Source organism: Mangifera indica, chromosome 10 (assembly GCF_011075055.1).
Source record: "Mangifera indica cultivar Alphonso chromosome 10, CATAS_Mindica_2.1, whole genome shotgun sequence".
Lineage (NCBI taxonomy): Eukaryota > Viridiplantae > Streptophyta > Magnoliopsida > Sapindales > Anacardiaceae > Mangifera > Mangifera indica.
In genome coordinates this window covers 408,466-434,405 of record NC_058146.1, presented here as the reverse complement: position 1 = coordinate 434,405, position 25,940 = coordinate 408,466, and the positions used below count along the sequence as shown (strand labels likewise).

General features: G+C 32.3%; 2 protein-coding genes and 3 long non-coding RNA genes across 13 annotated transcripts; all 5 read left to right on the top strand.

Moving 5' to 3' along the window:
* The first annotated feature begins 2,614 nt into the window (after window positions 1-2,614).
* On the top strand, window positions 2,615-9,123 carry LOC123227728. The gene is made up of 3 exons (XM_044652845.1): window positions 2,615-3,111; window positions 8,494-8,529; window positions 9,116-9,123. The coding sequence occupies exons 1-3, from the start codon at window positions 2,754-2,756 to the stop codon at window positions 9,121-9,123; spliced, it is 402 nt and encodes a 133-aa protein (XP_044508780.1). The 5' UTR covers window positions 2,615-2,753.
* A 1,629-nt stretch (window positions 9,124-10,752) lies between these two features.
* LOC123226893 lies at window positions 10,753-11,339 on the top strand. The gene is made up of 2 exons (XR_006504408.1): window positions 10,753-11,041; window positions 11,171-11,339. It is a non-coding gene; the product is annotated as an uncharacterized LOC123226893 (long non-coding RNA).
* Window positions 11,340-17,296: 5,957 nt separating this feature from the next.
* On the top strand, window positions 17,297-17,942 carry LOC123226713. Its single transcript, XR_006504396.1, has 2 exons — window positions 17,297-17,586; window positions 17,716-17,942. It is a non-coding gene; the product is annotated as an uncharacterized LOC123226713 (long non-coding RNA).
* Window positions 17,943-18,508: 566 nt separating this feature from the next.
* Window positions 18,509-23,767, top strand: LOC123228246 (transcription initiation factor TFIID subunit 1-like). 9 transcript variants are annotated; one of them, XM_044653580.1, is made up of 8 exons: window positions 18,509-18,783; window positions 19,446-19,511; window positions 20,073-20,179; window positions 20,407-20,469; window positions 20,593-20,638; window positions 21,781-22,257; window positions 23,068-23,271; window positions 23,403-23,767. In XM_044653580.1, the coding sequence occupies exons 2-6, from the start codon at window positions 19,463-19,465 to the stop codon at window positions 21,804-21,806; spliced, it is 291 nt and encodes a 96-aa protein (XP_044509515.1). In that variant the 5' UTR covers window positions 18,509-18,783; window positions 19,446-19,462; the 3' UTR covers window positions 21,807-22,257; window positions 23,068-23,271; window positions 23,403-23,767. The 9 variants fall into 9 exon arrangements, 5 of the variants coding, with proteins under 5 accessions (XP_044509515.1, XP_044509512.1, XP_044509516.1 ...); XM_044653577.1 differs by having other exon boundaries at window positions 21,415-22,257; XM_044653581.1 differs by having other exon boundaries at window positions 21,005-22,257.
* Window positions 23,768-24,148: 381 nt separating this feature from the next.
* On the top strand, window positions 24,149-25,674 carry LOC123228247. The gene is made up of 3 exons (XR_006504652.1): window positions 24,149-24,207; window positions 25,192-25,383; window positions 25,513-25,674. It is a non-coding gene; the product is annotated as an uncharacterized LOC123228247 (long non-coding RNA).
* Window positions 25,675-25,940: the final 266 nt, after the last annotated feature.

Below are 25,940 nucleotides of genomic sequence, written 5' to 3'. Positions count from 1 at the left end.
ATATGTGACATGTTTTAGGCTTTTGGTTCCTTAGATCTATATTATATATGTTGATTTTGATGTTGAGGAACGTTGTTTTGCCATTTGGGATGTCTATGTATGTGATTTTGTTCATGGCAGAAAGTTACAGAATATTTACAGTTTTTGCCACTGAGTTCGTCCCATGTTTTGGCTGCCTTATTGAATGAATTATGAGTTCTATTATATCTTGTTGGAAAGCTCTTTGAATCCTCTTTCCAATGATATATAGCTTGTATGAATTAGAGATCATTTGGACTGTTAAAGATTGTATAAACCGAAAGGACTGTTTTACTAAAGAAAAACAGGGGAGGCAGTTTTTGCCACTGACTTTATCTGCTGTTTTGACTGCCTGATTGAATGAATTATGAGTGCTATTATAGCTTGTTGGAAAGATCTTGGAATCCTCTTTTCAACAATATATAGTTTGTATGAATTAGAAACCATTTGGGCTGTTAAATTGTATAAAAAGTATGCTGCCCTGCTAAATGTCTGTTCTGTGAACAGTATTTCGTAATTTTATCACTGAGTTTAGCTCACGTTTTGACTGCCTTATCTATTGAATTATGAGTGCTATTATAGGTCGTTGGAAAGCTCTTTGAATCCTCTTTCCAATGATATATAGCTTGTATGAATTAGAAACCGTTTGGGATGTTAAATTGTATGAAAAAGAAGGTTGCCCTGTTAAATGACTGTTTTGTGAACAGTGTTTTGCAATTTTGGGCAGGAAAGAAAGAAGGAAAGAAGGAAAGAAAGAAAGAAAGAAAGAAAAGGAAGAAGAAAGGAAAGAAAGGAAAGAAAAGAAGGAAAGAAAAATAAGAAAAAGAATTTAGGACTCAAGATTTAGGGGTCGTCCCAAGAGTAATGTCTGGTGAGTTATGAATAAAATTAAATGGAAGCAAATGTAGTAAAATATAATACCCGTATGTATGCTATAAACTATAAGGGGGCACTTTACACTACACCGCCCGCAGTAGGACACGTCCGCAGTAGGACACGTCCGCAGTAGGACACGTCCGTAGTAGGATATAGACCCCCAGTAGGGTCCGCTCGCAGTAGAGCATGCTCGCAGTAGAGCTTAATTCAGAGTCAGAAATAGTGTAATGAAAGAAAAAGAGCTTGAGCTTAAAAAAAAAAAGTGTCAAATCTCTATAGTTAGCTTCCAGAAAGTATTAAATAGACACCAGATGAGACAAAGTATAACCCAAATAGTAAAGAGTGAACTAAATTACCCCATCAATCTCTTATAGAGGTTAGGATGTGGGGTTGAGTCCTAAAAGTGAGTTTGAACAGGAAAAAAAGATAGTTTACTTAATTTTTCCCCTTACTGAGTATTCTTATCACTCACTCCCTTTTCTTTCCTGACTGCAGGTACAGGTGATCGAGGTAGCTGCGAGGCAGGGTCAGGTCAGCGTAGGTAGATCCAGCTAGAGCAGGTTATCTCTGGTTTTTAGTACATGCATACAGTAGCATGTTCTTATGGACTTTTGACTTTTGAGATTATGGTACAGTTACATATGATTACTCCCTATTTTCAGATACTTTCAGATGAGTCTTCATATGAGTATATACATCTTTTGTTCGTTTCCAGATTTTTAGTTTTCTTGGAATACTTCCTAAACACTTTTAATGATGCGTTTATTTTAAAGTATTTTTAAAAAGAAAAAAAAATAGACGCTCCGAATATTAATTCGTAACATTTCTCCTTTGATGGGTAGTACTTCTAGGGAGGGATGTTACAGTTGGTATCAGAGCATGATTTTGGAACCCAAAAGATGTTTTCTAAAACAAAATGGAGTAATCAAAGTAACACAGAGATGAAATACCCTTCAGCCACGCTGACCACCCTCGCAGCCGATCACTGTAAGTTAAGTTTTCATTTATACCTGCTGAGTTTTATGAAACTAATGTGTTCATTTTCAGGACCTATGAGTCAAACACCGGTAGATCCCTCTCAGAGGGGCCAAAATGAAGGAGCAGCCCCTCAGGTACCCCAGGGGGCACTCAGTGCACATGATGTGCGAGAGATTTTCAGAGAGATGATGAGAGAGCACAAAGGTGCTCCTACACAGGGAAGTGAGACGGCTCATACGCCGCCAATCCAGGGGTATGATATGAGGGAGGTTACTTCAGCATCTACAACAGCCCCAGTGAGGACTCAATTACATCCTATTTTCAACCTCCCGAGTATGCACCAACCTCAAAAATTTGATGGTGCAAGGGACCCAATAGCAACTGAAGAGTGGTTAGAATCAGTAAAGAGTGTCATGGCCTTGTTTGACATGACTGACCAAGAAAGAGTGAGATATGCCACTTATCTTTTCAAGTCAGGGGCAAGAATATGGTGGAACTTAGTCAGGGAGACGGTCAATGTCTCAGAAATGACATGGACATAGTTTAAGCACCGATTCGAGGCAGAGTACAGGGGCGCCAATGTTACTTGTATTAGGGCCCAGGAGTTTATCAGTCTAGTGCAAGGGACAGACTCTGTAAAAGAATATTCCACAAAGTTTAATCAATTGTCCCAGTATGCCCCTGAGATAGCTAGCACAAAAATGGGGCGTATGCAGAAGTTTGTGTATGGGCTGGATCCAGAGATAGCTCGAGACAATATGACCGGGGCGCAGCCACCCAGAACTTATGCAGAGGCCCTTGATAGAGCTTTGAGGGCAGAGGTTTTTGTTAGGAGGAGGTTTGGTCAGACTACAGGGTAAAAAGTTACACCTCCTTCTACCATGTCAGCTCCCCCGGTGAGTAGTGGTTCAACTTCAGTACAGAGAGGCCCTCCTCCAGAGCGAGACAGGAAAGGTAAACGACCTCTCCAGTTCAGAGGCATGAAAAAAAACTGGAAGAGTGGAAAGAAACAAAGAGTACCTGAGATACCAGCTTGTCAGAAATGTGGGAAGCACCACAGAGGAGAGTGTTTGACAGGTCAGGCAGTTTGTTTCAGATGTCGTCAGCCTGGACATATTGCTCATTTCTGTACAGCTGCCCTAGTGAGAGTAGAGCAGCAGCAACCTATAAGAGGGGCCACAGCCAGAGTTTATCCGATCACCCAAGGCCCAGCAGAGGCTAACCCATCAGCAGTCACGGGTCAGATTCTCTATCTTGATACTCCTATTTATGTTTTAATTGATTGTGGAGCTACTCATTGTTTTATAGCCAAGAGTTTGCTTGAGAGGTTAAAGTTACAACCTGTTAGAATAGCCCAGAGGATTATGATTGAGTTGCCTGATGGAGGGTCAGTCATTAGTGAGATGATACTACTAGGACAGAGTATTATGATTCAGGGTCGACAGTTACTAGTGGACCTGATTGTGTTCGAAATGCCAGATTTTGACATGATTTTAGGGATGGACTTTTTGGAGAGATACGGAGCTGAAATTGATTGTAAAAAGAAGAAAGTGAGATTTAACCTAGACTCTGGAGATCAATTCGAGTTCGGTGAAGGTCATATTCGGAGTCTGATGATCAGTATGTTAAAAGCTAGTAAAATGTTGAAAAAGGGGTGTACAGGATATTTGGCTCATATAGTGAGCAAAGTTGAGTCAGGCCCAACTATTGAGGAAACACCAGTGGTACGTGAGTTTCCAGATGTGTTTCCAAGTGAGCTACCGGGATTAGCTCCCGAGAGAGAGATTGAGTTTAGCATAGAGTTGGCACCTGGCACAGCACCTATTTCAAGAGCACCCTATCGAATGGCCCCTGTCGAGTTACAAGAATTGAAAAAGCAGCTTCAAGAGTTATTAGATCATGGTTTTATCAGACCGAGCCATTCTCCTTGGGGAGCTCCCATCCTATTTGTGAAAAAGAAAGACGGGTCTATGAGAATGTGCATTGATTACAGAGAGCTAAATAAAGCCACAGTTAAGAACAAGTACCCGTTACCCAGGATTGATGATTTATTTGATCAGTTGAAGGGATCCGTGGTCTTCTCCAAGATAGATTTGAGATCTGGTTATCACCAGGTGAGAGTGACAGAGAAGGATATACCCAAGACAGCTTTCCGAACGAGGTATGGCCACTTTGAGTTTGTAGTGATGCCATTCGGATTGACAAATGCCCTTGCAGTATTTATGGATTTGATGAATAGGGTATTTCATGACTGCCTGGATAAATTTATTGTGGTATTCATTGATGATATCTTAGTATATTCTTGCAGTCGAGAGGAGCATAAACAACACTTGAGGTTTACCCTCCAGAGATTGAGAGAAAAACAACTGTATGCTAAATTCTCGAAATATGAATTTTGGCTAGATAGAGTTACCTTTTTGGGGCATGTGATTTCAGCAGAGGGTATATCAGTGGATCCCAGTAAGATTGAGGTAATAGTTGAATGGCAGAGACCAAAGACAGTCAAAGAGGTTCGTAGTTTCCTGGGTTTGACAGGGTATTATCGAAGGTTTGTGGAAGGATTTGTCAGATTAGCTAGACCTCTTACAACCCTCACGAAGAAAGCAATGTCATTTCAGTGGTCAGATGCCTGTGAGACAAGCTTCCAAGAATTGAAAAGAAGATTGACTACTGCTCTTGTGTTAGCACTTCCAGAGGAGGGAGTTGAGTATGATTTATACACGGATGCCTCACACGGTGGCTTAGGAGCAGTGTTGATGCAGCGAGGCAAGGTGATAGCATATGCCTCAAGACAATTGAAAGAATTTGAAACTCGATACCCCACTCATGATTTGGAGTTAGCAGCGGTGGTTTTTGCTTTAAAAATCTCGAGACACTATTTGTATGGGGTAAAATGTAATATTTATACTGACCATAAGAGTCTCAGATATTTCTTCACTCAGAAGGAGTTAAATATGAGACAGAGGCGATGGCTCGAGTTAGTAAAAGACTATGACTGTGATATTAAGTACCATCCAGGCAAGGCTAATGTAGTTACAGATACCCTCAGTAGAAATGTAATGATATCACAACTGACGGTCCAAAGAGAAATTCAGAGAGAGATAGACCGAGAACAGATTGAGCTTGTGATTGGGGCCCTCACCAGGTTAGAGATTCAATCCACTCTCCTAGATGAGATTCGAGAGGCTCAGACACAAGATGAATGGTGTCAAAAGAAACTTCAAAAGGTTCAAAAGGGTCTTGAGACAGATTTTCAAGTATCGAATAAAATTCTCAAATTCAGAGATCGAGTATATGTTCCCCAGATAACTGATTTGAGACAGAAAATTCTTACAGAGGCTCATAGTTCTCTTTACACTACCCACCCTGGGGGTGTAAAGATGTATCAAGATTTAAAAAGACATTTTTGGTGGTCAAGCATGAAAAAGGATATAGGTGAGTTTGTTACTAGATGTCTCACCTGTCAGCAAATTAAGGCCGAACACCAGAGACCTGCAGGGTTACTTCAGCCTCTACCTATTCCAGAATGGAAATGGGAGCATATCTCCATGGACTTCATTAGTGGACTCCCTAGAGCTCAGAATGGATGTAATGCTATTTGGGTGATTGTTGATAGATTAACCAAGTCAGCTCATTTCCTGTCCATCAAAGATACTACTACCACAGATCAGTTGGGGAGATTATATGTTAGGGAGATTATTAGATTACATGGTGTACCCAGGACCATAGTATCTGATCGTGATACAAGATTTGTATCAGCTTTCTGGAAGAGTCTCCAAAGATCCTTGGGTACTAATTTGGCATTTAGTACAGCCTATCATCCTCAGACAGATGGTCAGACGGAGAGGGTTAATCAGATTTTGGAAGACATGTTGAGAGCTTGTTGCCTAGATCATAAAGCCACGTGGGTAGAAATGTTGCCCTTGGTGGAGTTTGCTTACAATAATAGCTACCAGACGACTATTCAGATGGCACCTTATGAGGCATTATATGGTAGGAGGTGTCGTTCTCCTCTTCACTGGGATGAGATAGGAGAGAGAGATGTGTTATCTCGATCCCTTGGGCCCGAATTGACCTAGAAAATGATTGATGATGTCCAACTGATCAGGCAGAGAATAAAACAGGCTCAGGATCGACATAAAAGTTATGCAGATCATCGACGCCGAGACTTAGAATTCAATGTAGGTGAATTTGTATTTGTAAAGGTTGCTCCATTCAAGCATTTGATGAGATTTGCAAAGAAGGGAAAACTAGCTCCCAGATTTATTGGTCCATATGAGATACTTGATAGAGTTGGTAAAGTAGCTGATAGATTAGCCTTACCAGCGAGTATGGACCGGATTCATGATGTATTTCATATCTCATCGTTAAGAAAATGTCTTGGTGATCATTCCCAGGTTGTGAATACAGAAGATATTAAGTTATCACAAGACCTTAGTTATGAAGAAAAACCGATTCAGATACTTGACAGAAGAATTAAACAACTAAGGAACCGACAGATTCCTTTAGTAAAAGTCTTATGGACAAACCAGAAGACAGAGGAGGCTACCTGGGAAATGGAGCAAACCATGAAGGAGAAGCATCTAGAGTTGTTTTTGTGAATTCCGAGGACGGAATTTTTGTGAGGAGGGAAGAGTTGTAATACCCTCAAGTATATTCCAGGGGTAATTATGTCTTTTGACCCTGTTTTGAGATTTTTCTTATTTTAAATATATATATGTAGGGGTGTGCTTTATATATATATATATATATATATATATATATATATATATATATATATATATATATATATATATATATATATATATATATATATATATATATATATATATATATAAATGCAAAAAAGGGCAAAAAGGGAAAAGAGAAAAAGAGAAAGAGATAAAACTTTAGATATAAAGAGAAAGAGAAGACTTTTCCATCATTTTACATCTTCTCCCGTAAGAAACTCCAGCAGCCACCATTTTTCATGTTTTTTCCTTTGCTTTCTTGAAGAAAAAGGAAGGATTTGAGGGAGTTGGAAGATAAGAAAAGAAAAGAAAAGAAAAGGAAGCACTTGGAAGCTTTGGTAACCAAAGATCTCCTTCCTTCTTCTTTTATCTATGTTTATATGCATGTTATGTGAATATGTTAGAGTGTTTTGGTATTGATTTAAAGTGATTTTGGTGATAAAGGAAGCAAAACAAAGAGGAGGAAGCCAACTTTCAAAGATTTGGCTTAAAGCAAGGTAAGGGGTATCCTCCTTGATATGTGACATGTTTTAGGCTTTTGGTTCCTTAGATCTATATTATATATGTTGATTTTGATGTTGAGGAATGTTGTTTTGCCATTTGGGATGTCTATGTATGTGATTTTGTTAATGGCAGAAAGTTACAGAATATTTACAGTTTTTGCCACTGAGTTCGTCCCATGTTTTGGCTGCCTTATTGAATGAATTATGAGTTCTATTATATCTTGTTGGAAAGCTCTTTGAATCCTCTTTCCAATGATATATAGCTTGTATGAATTAGAGATCATTTGGACTGTTAAAGATTGTATAAACCGAAAGGACTGTTTTACTAAAGAAAAACAGGGGAGACAGTTTTTGCCACTGACTTTATCTGCTGTTTTGACTGCCTGATTGAATGAATTATGAGTGCTATTATAGCTTGTTGGAAAGATCTTGGAATCCTCTTTTCAACGATATATAGTTTGTATGAATTAGAAACCATTTGGGCTGTTAAATTGTATAAAAAGTATGCTGCCCTGCTAAATGTCTGTTCTGTGAACAGTATTTCGTAATTTTATCACTGAGTTTAGCTCACGTTTTGACTGCCTTATCTATTGAATTATGAGTGCTATTATAGGTCGTTGGAAAGCTCTTTGAATCCTCTTTCCAATGATATATAGCTTGTATGAATTAGAAACCGTTTGGGATGTTAAATTGTATGAAAAAGAAGGTTGCCCTGTTAAATGACTGTTCTGTAAACAGTGTTTTGCAATTTTGGGCAGGAAAGAAAGAAGGAAAGAAGGAAAGAAAGAAAGAAAAGGAAGAAGAAAGGAAAGAAAGGAAAGAAAGGAAAGAAAAGAAGGAAAGAAAAATAAGAAAAAGAATTTAGGACTCAAGATTTAGGGGTCGTCCCAAGAGTAATGTCTGGTGAGTTATGAATAAAATTAAATGGAAGCAAATGTAGTAAAATATAAGACCCGTATGTATGCTATAAACTATGAGGGGGCACTTTACACTACACCGCCCGCAGTAGGGCACGTCCGCAGTAGGACACGTCCGTAGTAGGACATAGACCCCCAGTAGGGTCCGCTCGCAGTAGAGCATGCTCGCAGTAGAGCTTAATTCAGAGTCAGAAATAGTGTAGTGAAAGAAAAAGAGCTTGAGCTTAAAAAAAAAAAAAGTGTCAAATCCCTATAGTTAACTTCCAGAAAGTATTAAATAGACACCAGATGGGACAAAGTATAACCCAAATAGTAAAGAGTGAACTAAATTACCTCCTCAATCTCTTATAGAGGTTAGGATGTGGGGTTGAGTCCCAAAAGTGAGTTTGAACAGGAAAAAAAGATAGTTTACTTAATTTTCCCCTTATTGAGTGTTCTTATCACTCACTCCCTTTTCTTTCCTGACTGTAGGTACAGGTGATCGAGGTAGCTGCGAGGCAGGGTCAGGTCAGCGTAGGTAGATCCAGCTGGAGCAGGTTATCTCTGGTTTTTAGTACATGCATACAGTAGCATGTTCTTATGGACTTTTGACTTTTGAGATTATGGTACAGTTACATATGATTACTCCCTATTTTCAGATACTTTCAGATGAGTCTTCAGATGAGTCTTCATATGAGTATATACATCTTTTGTTCGCTTCCAGATTTTTAGTTTTCTTGGAATACTTCCTAAACACTTTTAATGATGCGTTTATTTTAAAGTATTTTTAAAAAGAAAAAAAATAGACGCTCCGAATATTAATTCGTAACATTTCTCCTTTGATGGGTAGTACTTCTAGGGAGGGATGTTACAGTAAGTGAATATTACAAATAAATATGAATCACAACATATTGAGATATCATACTATCGTATATTTTTTATTAAAGATACTGAACTATAAAATTTTTAGTTTAAAAAATACTCTAATTTATTATCAAAAGATTATTCACGTAGACCATTATTGTTTTGTTTTTGAATTTTATAACACAAACTCATTTTTATATCATAAAAAACTTATAGAGTATTTAACCAATTTTGTTTTAACATCCTTAAGCAATATGAGATTTATATATATATATATATATATATATATATATATATATATATATATATATATAAACTAAACATTTTTGTCGTCTTTTAACCATGTGAAATTTGCATTGCGTTATTGCATGAATTTTGGTTTTTCCATTGAAATGACTAAACTTTTAAAATTTTCTATTAAAATAGTCAAACATTCATATTTTCCAATAAAGGGAACCAAATATTCAATATTTCTTGTTGAAGCTATCAAAGAAAAATAATTAGAAAATTATTTTATTACCAAAATTAGAAAATTACATTGAAGACAATAATGATTATTGGGTATAAACTATTACTATATTTGATAAAATTTTAGTAAAAATTGATAAGTATAAATAATTATTGTATTTGCTTAGAGGTAATAAAAAAATATTTAAATATTATTAGGTTTAATTATTCTAAAATATTGTTTATGTTATTTATTAGATTAATTAAAAATGATATTATTTTTACTAAAAAAATAAATAATGATATAATTATAATAAAATCAAAATTACTTTGATAATTATTTAATATCTAGAATAAAAGTGGTAATCAAATTATTTTTCTTATATTATCTGTCATATCACTATTATTAATAAAAAATTACTAAAATATTTTATTATTTATAAACTAAACAAAATAATATAAATAATAAAAAATAAATTATTAGAGTAAATTTTATTAACTCTTCACCAAATGCTACCTTAGGATTGTTTGTCTTGAAAACAATGTTATTAATTTGATTAATTTAATATGAAATAGTGAAAATTCGTTCTAATACCTTAGGATGAAAATTGAAAAGTTTGATATTCATACATATGTGTGTATGTGTGTTAAAATAGAAAAACCAGAAAAAAAAAAAAAAAGTCAAAGTATTATATTCCTAATTTGTCCGCTCGATGAAAACTTGAAAAGTTATAAATATATGCGTGTGTGTCGTTAAAATAGAAAAACCCAAAAAAAAAGGTGAAAAGTATTATATTCCTAAGAAGAAAGCAAGCAAAAGTCAAAGATTTCGGGACCGGCGACTAATCAAATTTAATATATATAATTATAATAAAATTATATATATATATATATATATATAGTATTACCCATTATTTTCTAATTAGAATATTGATAATTATAAAAAAAAAAAAAGAAAATAGCAATAATTATTTCCATAAATAATCCAAGAGCCAAAACATTTCCTTGTATGCCAAAAAAATAATTCACAAAATTATTAGATTGAGAATCAAGCAAACTATAAATTATTTTTTAATTAAAAAAAACAAAAACAACAACATTTACCAAATATTCTAAAAATGTAAATATAGAATATCTATAGAATATTCTATAAATGAGGTCACATATGAGTTGTACCTAACATATATATATAATTAATTTGGAAGTATCATAATGTGATTGAATAATTTTATATTAAAAATAAATTAATATCCAATTATATATTACTATATAATCTGTATATCTAATTATATATTATAAAATGTATATATATAATATTATTCTATATATAGTTGTTTATATCTATATAAATATATTTCTAACAATAGAGATGTATCACATATAAAATCATAGTATATATACATGAAAAATCCTACATTAACCATCTCATATTATTTGAATATCTACTTTTCAATTGCTTATTAGCGTATAACCAAAATAGAGAAAAAAATGAACACAAACAGAGTTTTGTCTTTTATGATGGTTTGTTTGTTTTTAGGGTTGTTGATAGGAGAATCTTCAGCTTACCCGATGTGTTATAAAACTTGTCTGGCTCAATGTCTCGCATCGAAAACACCTCGACCTTTTTGCGTATATAAGTGCTTGAAAGAGTGTGCAACTCCAACCGATATTGCCAAACTCAATTGTGCAATATCTAAATGCATCTACATCAGTACCACAAATTATGCTGGTAATTATATATTTATATATCTTTATTTCTTTTATAGTTGAAAGTATATTTAATTCCTTTTACATTGTACAAAGGAAATATTATTTATTTATATATTTAATTCACAATTTTCTTGTATTTATTTTTCAGCATTGGATCAACACAAAGCTTGCTTGGATTCATGCAGAATGATGGACAAGAACTAATTGCCTACCTACCTAATAAAAAGCCAATATTGCTTATTGCTTTTCAATTGTAATTGCTTTGTTATCGAAGGAATAAAGTTATAAATAAAACCTTTATCCGCAAACATGCGTAGTAACTTTCTTTTGTTTCTTTGAATTTATGCTATAATTACAATATAACTATCAAAATTTATTGGTATGATTTTTCGCAGAAAATGTTTGAATTAATATTTTATATACTCATAGGTACAAAGAGGTTTGGTGTAACTAAATAATTAAAAGATTTTAAATTAAAATTAATTTAAATGATTAAATAATTTAATTATATGATTATATCTTAATAATAAATATTACCAATTTTAATAAATTTAAATTCGAATTTGATTAAACTCAAACCCAATCTTAGATTGAGTCTAATTCTACCTATATATTTATAATACCCTAGTATATGTCTGACAAAAAATTATAATACATCTTCTATAAGTTAGCCACCCTTCAAATGAACTAATAACCAAGAAGCAGAGGAGAATGTTTTCGTTTCTATAATATCCCATTCTAATAACTTGACTCATTGTTAAAATATTGTTCACTCTGGATACACAGTTTATCATGATTTTATTTTTAAATTTTACAATTCAAAACACGTTTTAAGGAGCTTACAAGCTATTTAACCAGTCAAATTTTTTCATCTTTTACTATTTGGGTCACACTTTGTCCCATCTAGTGTACATTTGATACTTTTTGAAAACTGGCTATAAGGATTTGGTACTTTTTTAAACTCGAGCTTTTTTCTTTTCTTTCACTACACCATTTTTTAATCTGAATTGTGCTCTGCTACGAGCATATTTTACTACAAGCAGATCTTACTGTGGGTCTATGTCCTATTATGAACATGTCCTACTGTGGACGTGCCTATTGTGGGCAGTGTAATATAAAGTATCCCCTCATAGTTTACAGCATGCATGCATGTTTTATCTCTTATTAATTTTGCTTCTATCTAAAACTATTTATAACTCATCAGACCATACTCTTAAGACAACCCTTGAATCTTAAACCCCAAATTCTTTTTCTTGCTTTTCTTTCTTTGCTTTTTCTTTTTCTTTTTCTCTCATTTCTATATTTTCCTTTCTTTCTTTTTTTCCTTTTCTTTTTCTCCTCCTATTCTTTATTTCTTTCTTTCCAAAAATTATAAATTACTGTTTATTAGACTATTCATTTGATAGGGTAATCTTTTTTTTTATGTAATTTAATAGTCCAACGGTCTCTAATTTTTATAAACTATATATCATTGAAAAAAGAGTTCAAAGAGCTTTCCAATAATCTATAACAACACTCATGATTCATCAAATAAGACAATCAAAATATAGGATGAAATCAGTGACAAAAAACTATATTTACTATTTATATGATAAGATAATCCTTTTGTTCATGCAATTTAATAGTTTAAACGGTCTCTAATTCATATAAGTTATATATCATTGAAAAGAGGATTTGAAAAGTTTTCCAACAAGCTATAATAACACTCATGATTCGTCGGATAAGATCATCAAAACGTGGGATGAAAGTAGTGGTAAAAAACTATATTCATTGTTTATTTAATAAGACAATCTTTTTATTTATACAATTTAATAATCCAAACGGTCTCTAATTTATACAAGTTATATATCATTAAAAAGAGGATTCAAAAAGCTTTCTAACAAGCTATAATAGTACTTATGATTCATTAAATAAGATAGTCAAAATATGGGACGAAATCAATGATAAAACTATAAATATTATCCAACTCTCTCTCATAAACAAAATCACACACATAGATACCTCAAATGACAAAACAACATTTTTCAACTTTAAAATAATCATTTATAACATAGCGCCTTGAAATTAAAAACATAAAAAATGAAACATACCAAGAATAATACTTTTTACCTTGTTTCAAGTCAATCTTTGCAAATTGGCTCTCTCTTATTTGTTTTGCTTCTTTTATCACCAAAACTACCAAGGTTTCCAAAGTGTTTCTTTTTTTTTTCTTTTCTTACTTTGTCTTCCAAAATCCTTCAATTCCTCTGTTTTTCTTCAAAAAAAAAAAAGAAAACAACATGAAGAAGCTAAGCTCTAGAAAGGACGAGAGAAGATGATAGAAAAACGTATAAAGTTTTCTTTTTTTGTTTTTTCTCTCTTTATGTATATACATATATATAGCTTTATCTATCTGTAATTAATATATATATATATATATATATATATATATATATATATATATATATAAACACACACATACATGTGAACATAAGTATTTAAAATTAAAAATATCTTAAAACATGATCAAAAGACATAAAGACCCCTAAAACGTATTTTAGGATCATCAAAATTTTGAATATCCTTGTTAAAAGGCTGCCTTGGTGTTGATAACTATATTATCTAGGTAAAATTCCTAAATATTAATTGACATGGATTCAATTCAAACATATTTTGAAAATTACCATGAATGAGTTATAATAAACAATATACATGGGTTTAGAAAATAAAAAAATATTGTAAATATTCAAATTCAAAAGCAGCAATGTTGCAGTTTATTTTTTTTTATCAGTATAGTTGAAAATCTTATCTTGAGGCATGTGTGATGACACTTTTTGAACAATGTTGATATGGATTTACGTGTACCAATGAGAATGAGCAAGGTTAGGCTAAATGCTAAAATATCATAATGATGGTTGAAATTAGCGGAATAATTATGTATGATGATGGATGTGACTACAAAGATAAAATATTTTCAATATGGTTTAGAGTATTCTTCAAGAATTTATGTTTATAGTTATCATGTTTACTTTTATGATCATAGAGTCTTCTTTTTTAATACAAGAGTTTATGTGTATTAGTTGGTAAGTACTAAAGGGTGTTTGTTGACGCATATTAATAGATAAATACTAAGAGTGTTAAGAGTCAACAAATCACCATATATTAAAATAATCTAATAGTTTATCTTTATGTCTAATTATTCTTTGAAATACTACTCCTAAATAATCAATTTTATAATTATAATAAGTATTTGAAGAGACTTAAAAGAAAAGTTAATACCGATAGATAAAGAAAAAGATTTTACATATAAATATATATACATAATTTGTCTAAGTTAATTATCTAAACTCTCATAAAAAAAATTCTGTTTAAAATAGAATATATTATCTCATCAGTTTTATCTGGGATGACTTTTATTGATCACCTAAGAGATTTCCATAATGGACCCATATGAAAATGTTTAATAATATTTCCTAATGTAATATTCCTTGTTAAGTAAAATTAAAGTTAATAAATCCCAAATCAATTTTACTGGGGATGTTTAGGACTTGTGTTAATTTGCTTTTCCTTTGGGCCAAACGACTATTTCCCACCCAAGGTATGCTGTAATGACGAGTTTCCACCCTTTAACTATGGAAACACCAAACACCCACCCATGGCCGGTTAGATTTAACCAAACCCTAACGGTGACAAGGGTAAAATTGTCATTTTCTCTAGAATATTAAAAATAAACTAAAATAGAATATATTTTGCCCCCCTAAACTTTAAAAACTAAAATTCCCCCCCCAGCCTAAGTTTTCAAAAATCGCAGTTTCACCCTCCCGAAGCATTGCCGACGGTCTCCGGCTCCACTGCCGACGGTCTCTCCCTCCCGAAGCATCCTCACCTTCCAGAGAACTCTTTCCTCCCATTTGGACTTCCAATCGGAGTCGGAGAAGCTGTGGAAGACGAAGAACTTCGTCGGGGAAGACGAAGTTCTTCGTCTTCCCAGTCGTCGTCGTCGTCTGGGAAGACGACGTCTTCCCAGACGAAGACGAGACGACGAGACGACTCGTCGTCCTCTGGGAAGACGAGTCGTCTTCATCTGGGAAGACAATCGTCTTCCCAGACGACGAAGACGAGATCGATCGATCTCGTCTTCGTCGTCTGGGAAGACGATTTCTCTTCCCAGACGGCTTATCTCTGCGTCGGATACGTTGAGGTCAAGTTGAGAGGCGCCGTCGGTGGAAGAGAAACCGTCGGGAGGGGAAGACGGCCGGTGATGGCGCCGGAGAAAGCGACGGAAAAGGGTTTGGAAATTGGAAGGGTTTGGAAATAAACCCTAGGGGGGGAAATGCAATATTTTCAAACTTAGCTTAGGGAAAAAATGTTAGTTTTTAAACTTTTAGGGGGGGAAATGCAATTAAATTTACCACCGTTAGGGTTTGGTTAAATCTAACCGGCCATGGGTGGGTGTTTGGTGTTTCCATAGTTAAAGGGTGGAAACTCGTCATTACAGCATACCTTGGGTGGGAAATAGTCGTTTGGCCTTTCCTTTGATTTGATAATTGGCATCAAGATGAGTGGCAGTCATAATTATGGAAATTGTGTACTTTAATTAGATAAAAGAGTCTCCATACTTATTTTATAATATTAATAAAATTATGTATATTATCAACAAATATTAATTTACATATTAATAATGATATTTTATTATATAATTAAATAATTTTATATTAAAAATAAAATAATATTAAATCATATAATAATATAATAATATATATATTTGTTAACATATAAATTAATACGGGTTATTAACATTCATAGTTTTAAACAATGATTCAAAATGTAGAAACTAAAACAATAAAATAAATATAAAAAATAAATATAAAATCATATCAAATCATTCACTCTTGTTTTATACCCACTCTTAAGAGAAATGTTATATATAGTAATAATAAGAATTAATTTAGATAATAATAATTATGTATCATTACATAATTAGATGTTACTTTATTTTTAATTTAAAATAACTTAATTACATGATAACATATAATTATTAATATTCAAATTAATACTTATTATAATTAAAAATAGTATAAAAGTACAATTGTGCTAATCACCACTTATCTAAGGACAAAATTTTAAAAAAAAAAACCCAAATGCAAAGCATCCCGCTCGAACATGACACATGACAAAGGCTTTTAGAATCGGCATGCTATCACCTATAACACCGAACTATTATGAGAAAATATAAAGTAACACTATATGTATAAACAAATTTTACTAATATATTTCTATAACTTAATATGGTCGTATTTGGTTGAGTAATTTTGAAATGAAAAAAAAAAGTAAACAATCATATCATCTAATCATGTACTAACGTCTTAGTTTGTATAAATATTTTAATAAAATTTGGTTGAAGATATAGTTTTATTCGATATCTTAAGGGTTTGTAGCGGAAGGAGATGGAAAGTCAAAGGTGAAAGGGAAATTGTTACTGGTAATAGGTGGAAAGTTGAACTTGGGAAAGGGAGACAGTGGTGGCAACGATGGAAGTGGAGGCAAAGGTGTCGTTAACAGTAGACTTCGAGATGCCTGTCCACCATCCATGGATGCATACGTTAAAGCAACAAAGAGAAACAACATGAAGAATTTACTAGAGGACGTTTCTTGTTGGGTATCGAAGGAGACAGTTGACTTCTTATGGGTTTAGAGTGGTAAAAACAAAGCCATATTATGTTTTTTTATAGCTGAAAATTGGGATGGTGGATCAATATTAAAGTATTTTTCAGGAAGACAATAATGTTAGAGGATGAGTTTATTGTTAGTTGCAAGTCTCGGCACATAACCTTCTTAAGAAAACTATGATCAGTTTTAAAATTTTTAATTTCTTGTTGGTTGAAAGGTTCAGATTGTTGGCTTAGGAGGGTATATATATATATTGAAAACTTTATTTTGTTTAATATTTTAGTTTTGACTAAGTGTGAAGAATATAAATAATTATATAAAAAATATTAATTAGTCTCACAAGAAAAGTATCAATTTTACCCATGTGAAACATATTGACTAACTTTATTATGAGACCACACTTACCTAGGAAAAATTAAATTTCTATTAAATATATATGTCAATAACAGGAATATACATTATGACCTTTATTTAATTTTTTGTCTTTTTAAGGATCCCCAATTAACTTTCATTCTTTAATATACCTTAATATATTAATATATTTCTCACAATGGAAACTTACCATTATTACAAACGTACTATAAATGGATGAAAATTCTATATTAACCATCTCATATTATTTGAATATCTACTTTTCAATTGCTTATTAGCGTATAACCAAAATAGAAAAGAAAATGAACACAAATAAAGTTTTGTCTCTTATGATGGTTTGTTTATTTTTAGGGTTGTTGATAGGAGAATCTTCAGCATACTTGATGTGTTATGAAACTTGTCTGACTCAATGTCTCGCATCGAAAATGCTTCGACCTTTTTGCGTATATAAGTGCTTGAAAGAGTGTGCAACTCCAACCGATATTGCCAAACTCAATTGTGCAATATCTAAATGCATCAACATCAATACAACAGATCATGCTGGTAACTATTTATGCATATATCTTTATTTCTTTTATAGTTGAAAGTATATTTAATTCCTTTTACATTGTACAAAGGCAATATCATTTATTCATATATCTAATTCACAATTTTCTTGTATTTATTTTTCAGCATTGGACCAACAACACAAAGCTTGCTTGGATTCATGCAGAATGATGGACAAGAACTAATTGCCTACCTACCTAATAAAAAGCCACTATTGCTTATTGCTTTTCAATTGCAATTGCTTTGTTATTGAAGGAATAAAGTTATAAATAAAACCTTTATCCGCAAACAAATGTAGTAACTTTCTTATGTTTCTTTAAATTTATGCTATAATTACAATATAACCATCAAAATTCATTGGCATGATTTTTTGCAAAAAATGTTTGAAGTAATATTTTATATACTCATAGGTACAAAGAGGTTTGGTGTAACTAAATAATTAAAATATTTTAAATTAAAATTAATTTAAATGATTAAATCACTTAATTATATGTTTATATCTTAAGAATAAATATTATCAATTTGAATAAATTTAAATTTGAATTTGATTAAGCTCAAATCCAATCTTAAATTCAATCTAATTCTACCCATATATATATAATACCCAAGTATATGTTGGACAAAAAATTGTAATACATCCTCTATAAGTTGGTCACCCTTTAAATGAACTAATAACCAAGAGGCGGAGTAGAACGTCTTTGTTTTTGTAGTATCTCTTGTTCAATACCCCGATTTACTGTTAAAATATTATCCATTCTAGAGACACAGTCTATTATAGTTTTATTTCTGGGTTTTACAATCCAAAACATATTTTAACAGTTTAAAGAGTTAAATTCTTTCATCTCTAACCGATATGAGATACATAGATAGAGTACAGATAAATTCAATATCTCTCTTGTGTGTTATCGATACGAGATTTGTGGATATAGGATTTGCCGGTATCACAGTTTCTTCTCAAAGCAGTGTCACTTTTTTCACCGCTGTCGAATTCGTCGACTTTTCGTTTTATCCCTCTGAATATTCACCGAAGAATTCGCAATCGATCTCTGGAGCCTCACCTCTCGTACGTCCTCTCTGTCGACTTATCCTTCTTCGTCACTTTCTGCAACTCCTAGACCCTCCTTCTTCGTATAATATACTCAGCTACTCTCGGACGAGGATTTATCCGTTTGCATTTGAAATTTGGAAATCTCTGTAATCTTACTGGTTTTTTTTTTTTTTTGGAATTATTGATTCCTTTATTTGTATTGACATTGCATTTTCAACTCATTTTGTTCTCCTACATTTCGTAGTTTATGGTTTAGGCATTTTTGCTAAACAATTTCGATAAGAAATTATTTTTTTCTGATTAAAAATTAGCTTTGTCCAGCGTTTACTTTAATTTTATACTCCCGAAGTGGATGAGATGGGCTGAGTTGTCTTGGTTATACATATCAAAATTTTCATTATTAATTAAGACTAATCAATAGCGGACAATAATAATTAGCTGGGGCACAGGTTGGACAGGGAAAGATCTTTGCGCTCGTGGTTCTCTATTTCTCAATCTAAGCGTGAGCAGCATGTTTGCTGCTAGACTCTGAAGAGTCTTTTTGGATCCTCAGAGGGAATTTTCTTCTCTCGAAGTGTTGACAGTCAAAGAATGCTGCCTTATTATTGCTTTTTTTTTTTACTTGAATTTTTGCTCATTCTTGATTTTGATTAGTGGGGAATTTATTATCAATTTTCCCTCAAAATATTAAACTCTATAGAGTTATTTTTAATTTATTTGAATTTCTTATCTTGGATTCAAAGCAAAAATGTTTTAAATCCATGACTTTCTTTAATCTAGTGTTTTTACTGTTACTCTTGTTGTGCAGAGCTGTATTGTTATAAAATGGGTTGTTATGAGTCTAGTAGTGCTTCGAAGGACAGTCAGGATGAAGGTAAGTTGGTTGCATGAAGTGTTAAAAAGTTTAATGTTTAGTGTATTGTGCTAATTTTTAGTTTGATATTAGGCATGAGGTTTAAAGTAGTGACTAGGAATAAGTAGAGGAGGGAACTAAGTTTTATAGTAATATTTATTTCATTATTATCATTGCATGGGTTCATGAATTCAGAGAGCTGGCCATGAAAAGATTGCATTCATTGGTGATTGTGCAAAGTATAATTATATGAAAGTCCTGTATAAATCTCAAATTTGTTTCCGATTATGCTTCTTGAGGTGTGTACAAGGACATGCTTCATGCGGCTTAATAGTGAGAGACATTGTTTACATTCAGTGCTAGGTTAAAGAGTAGAAGACATATGAAGTCTACTGCACACAATTATAATAATGCAACATGCAGAGTGATAGCTTCCTTGGGTTGGATCTTGTTATCTTTATTGCAAGTAGTTTCTTGGCATTTTTATCCATTGCTATTTGTTTGTGCATGTTATGGTACCTATAGTATCTTATTAGATAAACCTCTTGTTTCCAAATCTTACATATATTTTTAAATTGGCAGATGAAGAGGAGGGATATGAGGACGCTAGTTGGGGTAACCGGGTTTTGGGATTTATGTTTGGCAATGTTGACAATTCTGGTGATCTTGATGTTGATTACCTTGATGAGGTGTTTATTTTATCCTCCAATTTTATGCATTACCATTATATGTAGAAATAAATGGTAATAATAACTTGACTGACATATACAAGCATTGATAAGACAGTCATCATATAGGCCTTTCAATTTGTTGGCAGGTGTATATTTATTACAAATTTGGAACTAGTGTTACTTTCACAGTTTATTTTTATTTTTTTATCAGTATAATTGCTCTAAATCTTAGAATACCTTTACAGGATGCAAAGGAGCATCTTGCTGCATTGGCTGATAAGCTGGGTCCATCTCTCACAGAAATAGATGTATGAAAATCTTAATTTTGTGCTTTGGCTTTATTTTTCTCTATATTATATAGCAAAACTTTGAATGGATGTCTTTGTTTGTTTTTGTTTGATGCAACACTTAACGAAGTTGTTAATTTTCAGCTGTCAGTAAATTCACCTCAAATGCCAGTTGATCCCGCTGATCAAGGTGATGTTGTCTACCAGGAAAATCTATCTCATGCAGTTTTTGATGTTCTGTTAGTATCTTTGTTTCCACACTTACTAGTTCTTCTTTTTTATTATTTTCAACATCTAATCATTTTAAAACACATCTAGTTGATTCTGCTTGTTATACCTTGTATCACTCAACTAACAGAGTTCAGCAAAGGCAAAAGACTGCTTTTATTTGGATATCCACAGGGTTGTCACTTTTCTGCTAATGAATTTATTTTGTTCTATTCTGTCGGTGTTTTCTAAGTGATCATTGACTCAGCTGCATATTACCTTTTTAAAAGAATTTTAAGTCAAAGTAGCTGCTCCCCTCTTATATTATTGTAATGGTCTCTTGTGCTAGAATGACTTGGATATCAGCAGAGTTGAAGTTACGTAGATTGTTATGACACTATGTGATACACATTGGAAGTTTTACCAAGCAGAGCAATTTTTTTATAGTTGGTCATTACATGTAACCTTATACATTGGTGTTGATGTTTAAAAGTTAGCCGTTTTTTTAAGAACAATTTTGTATGTACAATTTTTTAGGCTAGCGCTCAAAAACACGAGTGTAGGTCATATACTCATGATCTTTATGAAGTATATAATTAACGAAATTAAGTCTTGGCATGGCTCATTTTTCTATTGCTACACATTGAGCAATTTTAGCCTCTTGTGGGTGGGGTTGGAGCTAACTCCTGTCTGCAGAATTACCTTGTTTTTGGTAAGCATTGGTTTTTGTGAGAGGCTGAAGTTGGCTTCTGTTTGCAGTATGTACATATATCGAAACCCTGGACCTTCCCTATTGGTTCACAAGTTCAAAACTAGGGATTGCTTTAGGACCCTACAATCTCAGTAGTGGGAAACTTATGAGATATAATATTTGAATTAGGTGACTTGATGAGGGTTTGAACCATTAACCTTTTAGTTGATACCAAGGGCTTCTGTCAACAAAATTTCTGTCTATTGAGTGAAGCATGGCGTTACAAAATGCCAAAACATGGTTCCGAAGATCTATAATTTGCTCAGAAAGGAGAGAGATGATGAGAGTCTTAATAGCATCGGTAACACCCATTTCAACTTAATAAAGATGGTGGCAGTCTTGTAGTGTATCTTTAACTGCTCACTTATATTCAGGTTCTTCTCAAGTTCATTGTTCCTGAGGAAATGATTGCAAAACAGACCAGATGGCATCGAATTGCTATGATACGTAAGCTTTCCAGTGAGCAAGCTGCATCAGGGGTCCAGGTTGATCCAACAACTATCAGCAAGTATGCACATGGCCAACGAATGTCCTTTCTTCAGCTGCAGCAGCAGATGGGAAAAATGCCAAGAAATTTGGGATTGACAAGTTCAATCTCTTTCAGCTGGTGATGACGATGACAATGGAAGTGACTCTGAAGCAAATAGTGATCTGTATTCATTTGCTGGCGACCTAGAAAATTTGCTTCATGCAGAGGAGTTTGAAGAAGGGGGCAGAGAATAACTATGAATCAAAGCATGATAAAGCAGATGGTGTAAAGGGGCTCAAGGTGCAAAGGCGTCCATCCCAAGCACAGGCGGAAGAGGAAATTGAAGATGAAGCAGCTGAATTATGCAGGTTGCTCATGGATGGTATGATTTACATGGTTTCTAAATGGTTATTCAAATTTGTGGGGTAAGCATTTATTTCATATACAGATATAGGTATTTGGCTGGGACTAAAGTAAATTATTTTGGTGGGTATCCATGTTAATTCTGAATTTTAAGGATTTGCTCATTCTGTAGTTGCTTGTTAGTGGTTTCTTTTGTACAGGTTCTTGATACCTTTCGTAAAGCTTTATTCCCCTTCTAGATATTTTGTGGTGGTGGATATCTGATCCACAATTTTAGTCTTTTTTTTCAACATCAATATACACATCTAAATTTCCAATATATATTTGTGTATATACACTGTTTGTTTTCCAAGTATGTCCTGTCAGAAACTCTTTTGACTTTGGGAATAGTGGAGATGTTTTCATGTTTGATGTAATTTAGGCATGAGTATTGAAATATAATAAAAGCTAAAAGCTATTTCTTTACATCACTGATTTAGGTGAAAATGAACTCCACCACAATGCCTAAAGAGCTGCATTGCAGTTCTTGGTCCTTGAGATTTATTTTTATATTTGCTAATGGCAAAAATTGTATGAGGAATGGAATTCTAGTCTCTGAGTTTTTAACTATTTTATTGAATGATGACCCTAAGGTTAAGCAAATCTGTGAAGCTAACATGGGGTTTTCCAAGCATTTGTCTTTCCTGTCTATAAAATTAGTTCCCTCCTAAATGATCTTCTGCTTAATTTGGAAAAGTGACTGATTACTTTGTATACTAGTTGACTGTATACAATCAAGAGAATATTGTAACTGTATTGTTTTATGCTTAATCATACAATTGTTTTGCAGATGATGAGGCTGATCAGAAGAAAAAGAAGAAAACAAAAGCTGTGGTACAGGAAGCAGGAGTTGCTCCTACCATGAAATCTTTTTCTGGCCATGAGATGGTGGAACAAGGTTAAGAAGTCAAATAAAATAACCAAGCAAATCATTAGCACAGTCCAACAAAATGGATCCTCTACTGCAAATGAGAATATCAGAGATCCAAAGGAGGTGAGTTAATCATGTTTTTTCATTGATTTTTCCTTTTAATTTATTGGCTCCTCGTTCTTTGCGATTTTCTTTTTGTTCTATAGGAAGGTATCTTTGGCAGTACTAGTAATTTCATTACCTTTTGATGGCAGGAGAGTTTAATTATGAAAAGAACCATTTCTGGAAAGATGAAAACAATGAAAAAGAATGGTATTTCACCAGTGGTTCAACTCAAGAAACTCAAAATACTGGGGATAATGTTAAGGCAAGTGCAACATAAGTAATCCATTTCCTGGCTTTTGAACTCCATTTTAATGGCATGAATACTGCCACTAATGTTGTACACGTCATGTCTGTTCTCCACTTCATACATTCTGTAGGTTATCCTATGTATTATGACAGTAATAATTCTGTGTTTTACCTTGCTACTCTTTAAAATTTGATTGTTGGGGAGAGATCATACAATTGATATGAAACAAACAAATCTCATGAATAGACACTGCTATTTAAGTTTTAAGTGAGACTAAACCTTAACGTGTCTTTAGTGAGGAAAAAAGAAAGCCTGAGAAAATCTGGATCATTGATATATTTGCACTCCGTAAGAAGATCCCTTAGTTTGAGTTCAAATGTTGTCATATTAGTTATGTAATCATGGTTCTACTGTCTTTCATACAGATGTGGAAAATTATAGGCAGCATTCTTTTGTTTGGATAGTCACCTAACACCCTTGTATTAACAACTATGTGCTTGAAATTTCGTGTACCATAGAACTGTTACAATTGGTTGGGAAGTATATTTTCTCTTATTAGAAGCATTTTTCTGTGAAGATAATCAGTTGTTTTTTTTTCTCTCTTTCTCCTGTCCAAAATGATCTAAACTTTATACTCTTTTTCTAAATAGATGTTTAAGGAGAAGAAGTCATCAAGGGAGAGTTTCGTCTGTGGAGCTTGCGGTGAGGTCGGACTTCTTTAAATTAGCATAGAGTTTATTTATTTCTTAGAATATGCCATCGAGATGATTGTTTATAGCGACTAATCAAATTTAATATATATAATTATAATAAAATTATAAATATATATATATAAATTTCTTATTATATAATTTTAAATTAATAATAAAATAAAATTTAATTATATGATGATACATTTATGTATAATATATATATATATATATATATATATATATATATATATATATATATATAATATTACCCATTATTTTCTAATTAGAATATTGATAATCATTAAAAAAAAAGAAAATAGCAATAATTATTACCATAAATAATCCTAGAGCCAAAACAATACCTTGTATGCCAAAAAAATAATTTACAAAATTATTAGATTGAGAATCAAGCAAACTATAAATTATTTTTGAATTAAAACAAAAACAAAAACAAAAACATTTACCAAATATTCTAAAAATGTCAATATAGAATATCTATAGAATATTCTAAAAATGAGGTCACATATGAGTTGTACCTAACATATATATATATATATATATATATATATATATATTTGGAAGTGTCATCATGCAATTGAATGATTTTATATTAAAAATAAATTAATTTCCAATTATATATTAATATATTATCTGTATATCTAATTATATACTCTAAAATGTAATTAGATTTGTATTAAGAATAAATTAACACTCAATCATATGTTAACATATTATTTGTATAACCAATTATATACTATAAAATGTATATATATAGTATTACTCTATATATAGTTGTTTATATCTATATAAATATATTTCTAACAATAGAGATGTATCATATATAAAATCATAGTATATATACATGAAAAATCCTACATTAACCATCTCATATTATTTGAATATCTACTTTTCAATTGCTTATTAGCGTATAATCAAAATAGAGAAAAAAAATGAACACAAACAGAGTTTTGTCTTTTATGATGGTTTGTTTGTTTTTAGGGTTGTTGATAGGAGAATCTTCAGCATACGTGATGTGTTATGCAAATTGCCTGGCTGAATGTCTCGTATCGAAAACACTTCCACCTTTTTGTGCATATAAGTGCTTGAAAGAGTGTTCAACTCCAACCGATATTGCCAAACTCAATTGTGCAATATCTAAATGCATCAACATCAATATCACAGATCATGCTGGTAACTATATATGTATATATCTTTATTTCTTTCATAGTTGAAAGTATATTTAATTCCTTTTACATTATACAAAGGAAATATAATTTATTTATATATTTAATTTACAATTTTCTTGTATTTATTTTTCAGCGTTGGACCAACACAAAGCTTGCTTGGATTCATGCAGAATGATGGACAAAAACTAATTGCCTGCCTGCCTAATAAAAAGCCACTACTGCTTATTGTTTTTAAATTGTAATTGCTTTGTTATTGAATGAATAAAGTTATAAATAAAACTTTTATCTGGAAACATTTGTAGTAACTTTCTTATGTTTCTTTGAATTTAAGCTATAATTACAATATAACTATCAAAATTCATTGGCATGATTTATCACAAAAAATATTTGAAGTAATATTTTATACACCCATAGGTATAAAAATGTTTGTTATAACTAAATAGTTAAATAATTTTAAATTAAAATTAATTTAAATCATTAAATTATATAATTATATGTCAACTGTAAGTATTATTAATTTAAATAAATTTAAATTTGAACTTGATTAAACTCAAATCTAAC

Bases quoted from the DNA above. Each gene is read 5' to 3' on its own strand.
- LOC123228246 (XM_044653577.1), top strand. From the start codon at position 19,463: ATGGGTTGTTATGAGTCTAGTAGTGCTTCGAAGGACAGTCAGGATGAA. The intron at 20,470-20,592 runs GTATGAAAATCT...GTTAATTTTCAG, and splicing joins CATCTCTCACAGAAATAGAT to CTGTCAGTAAATTCACCTCA. The intron at 20,639-21,414 runs GTGATGTTGTCT...TTCTGTTTGCAG, and splicing joins AGTTGATCCCGCTGATCAAG to TATGTACATATATCGAAACC.
- LOC123227728 (XM_044652845.1), top strand. From the start codon at position 2,754: ATGTCAGCTCCCCCGGTGAGTAGTGGTTCAACTTCAGTACAGAGAGGC. The intron at 3,112-8,493 runs GTCAGATTCTCT...TCCTGACTGTAG, and splicing joins TAACCCATCAGCAGTCACGG to GTACAGGTGATCGAGGTAGC.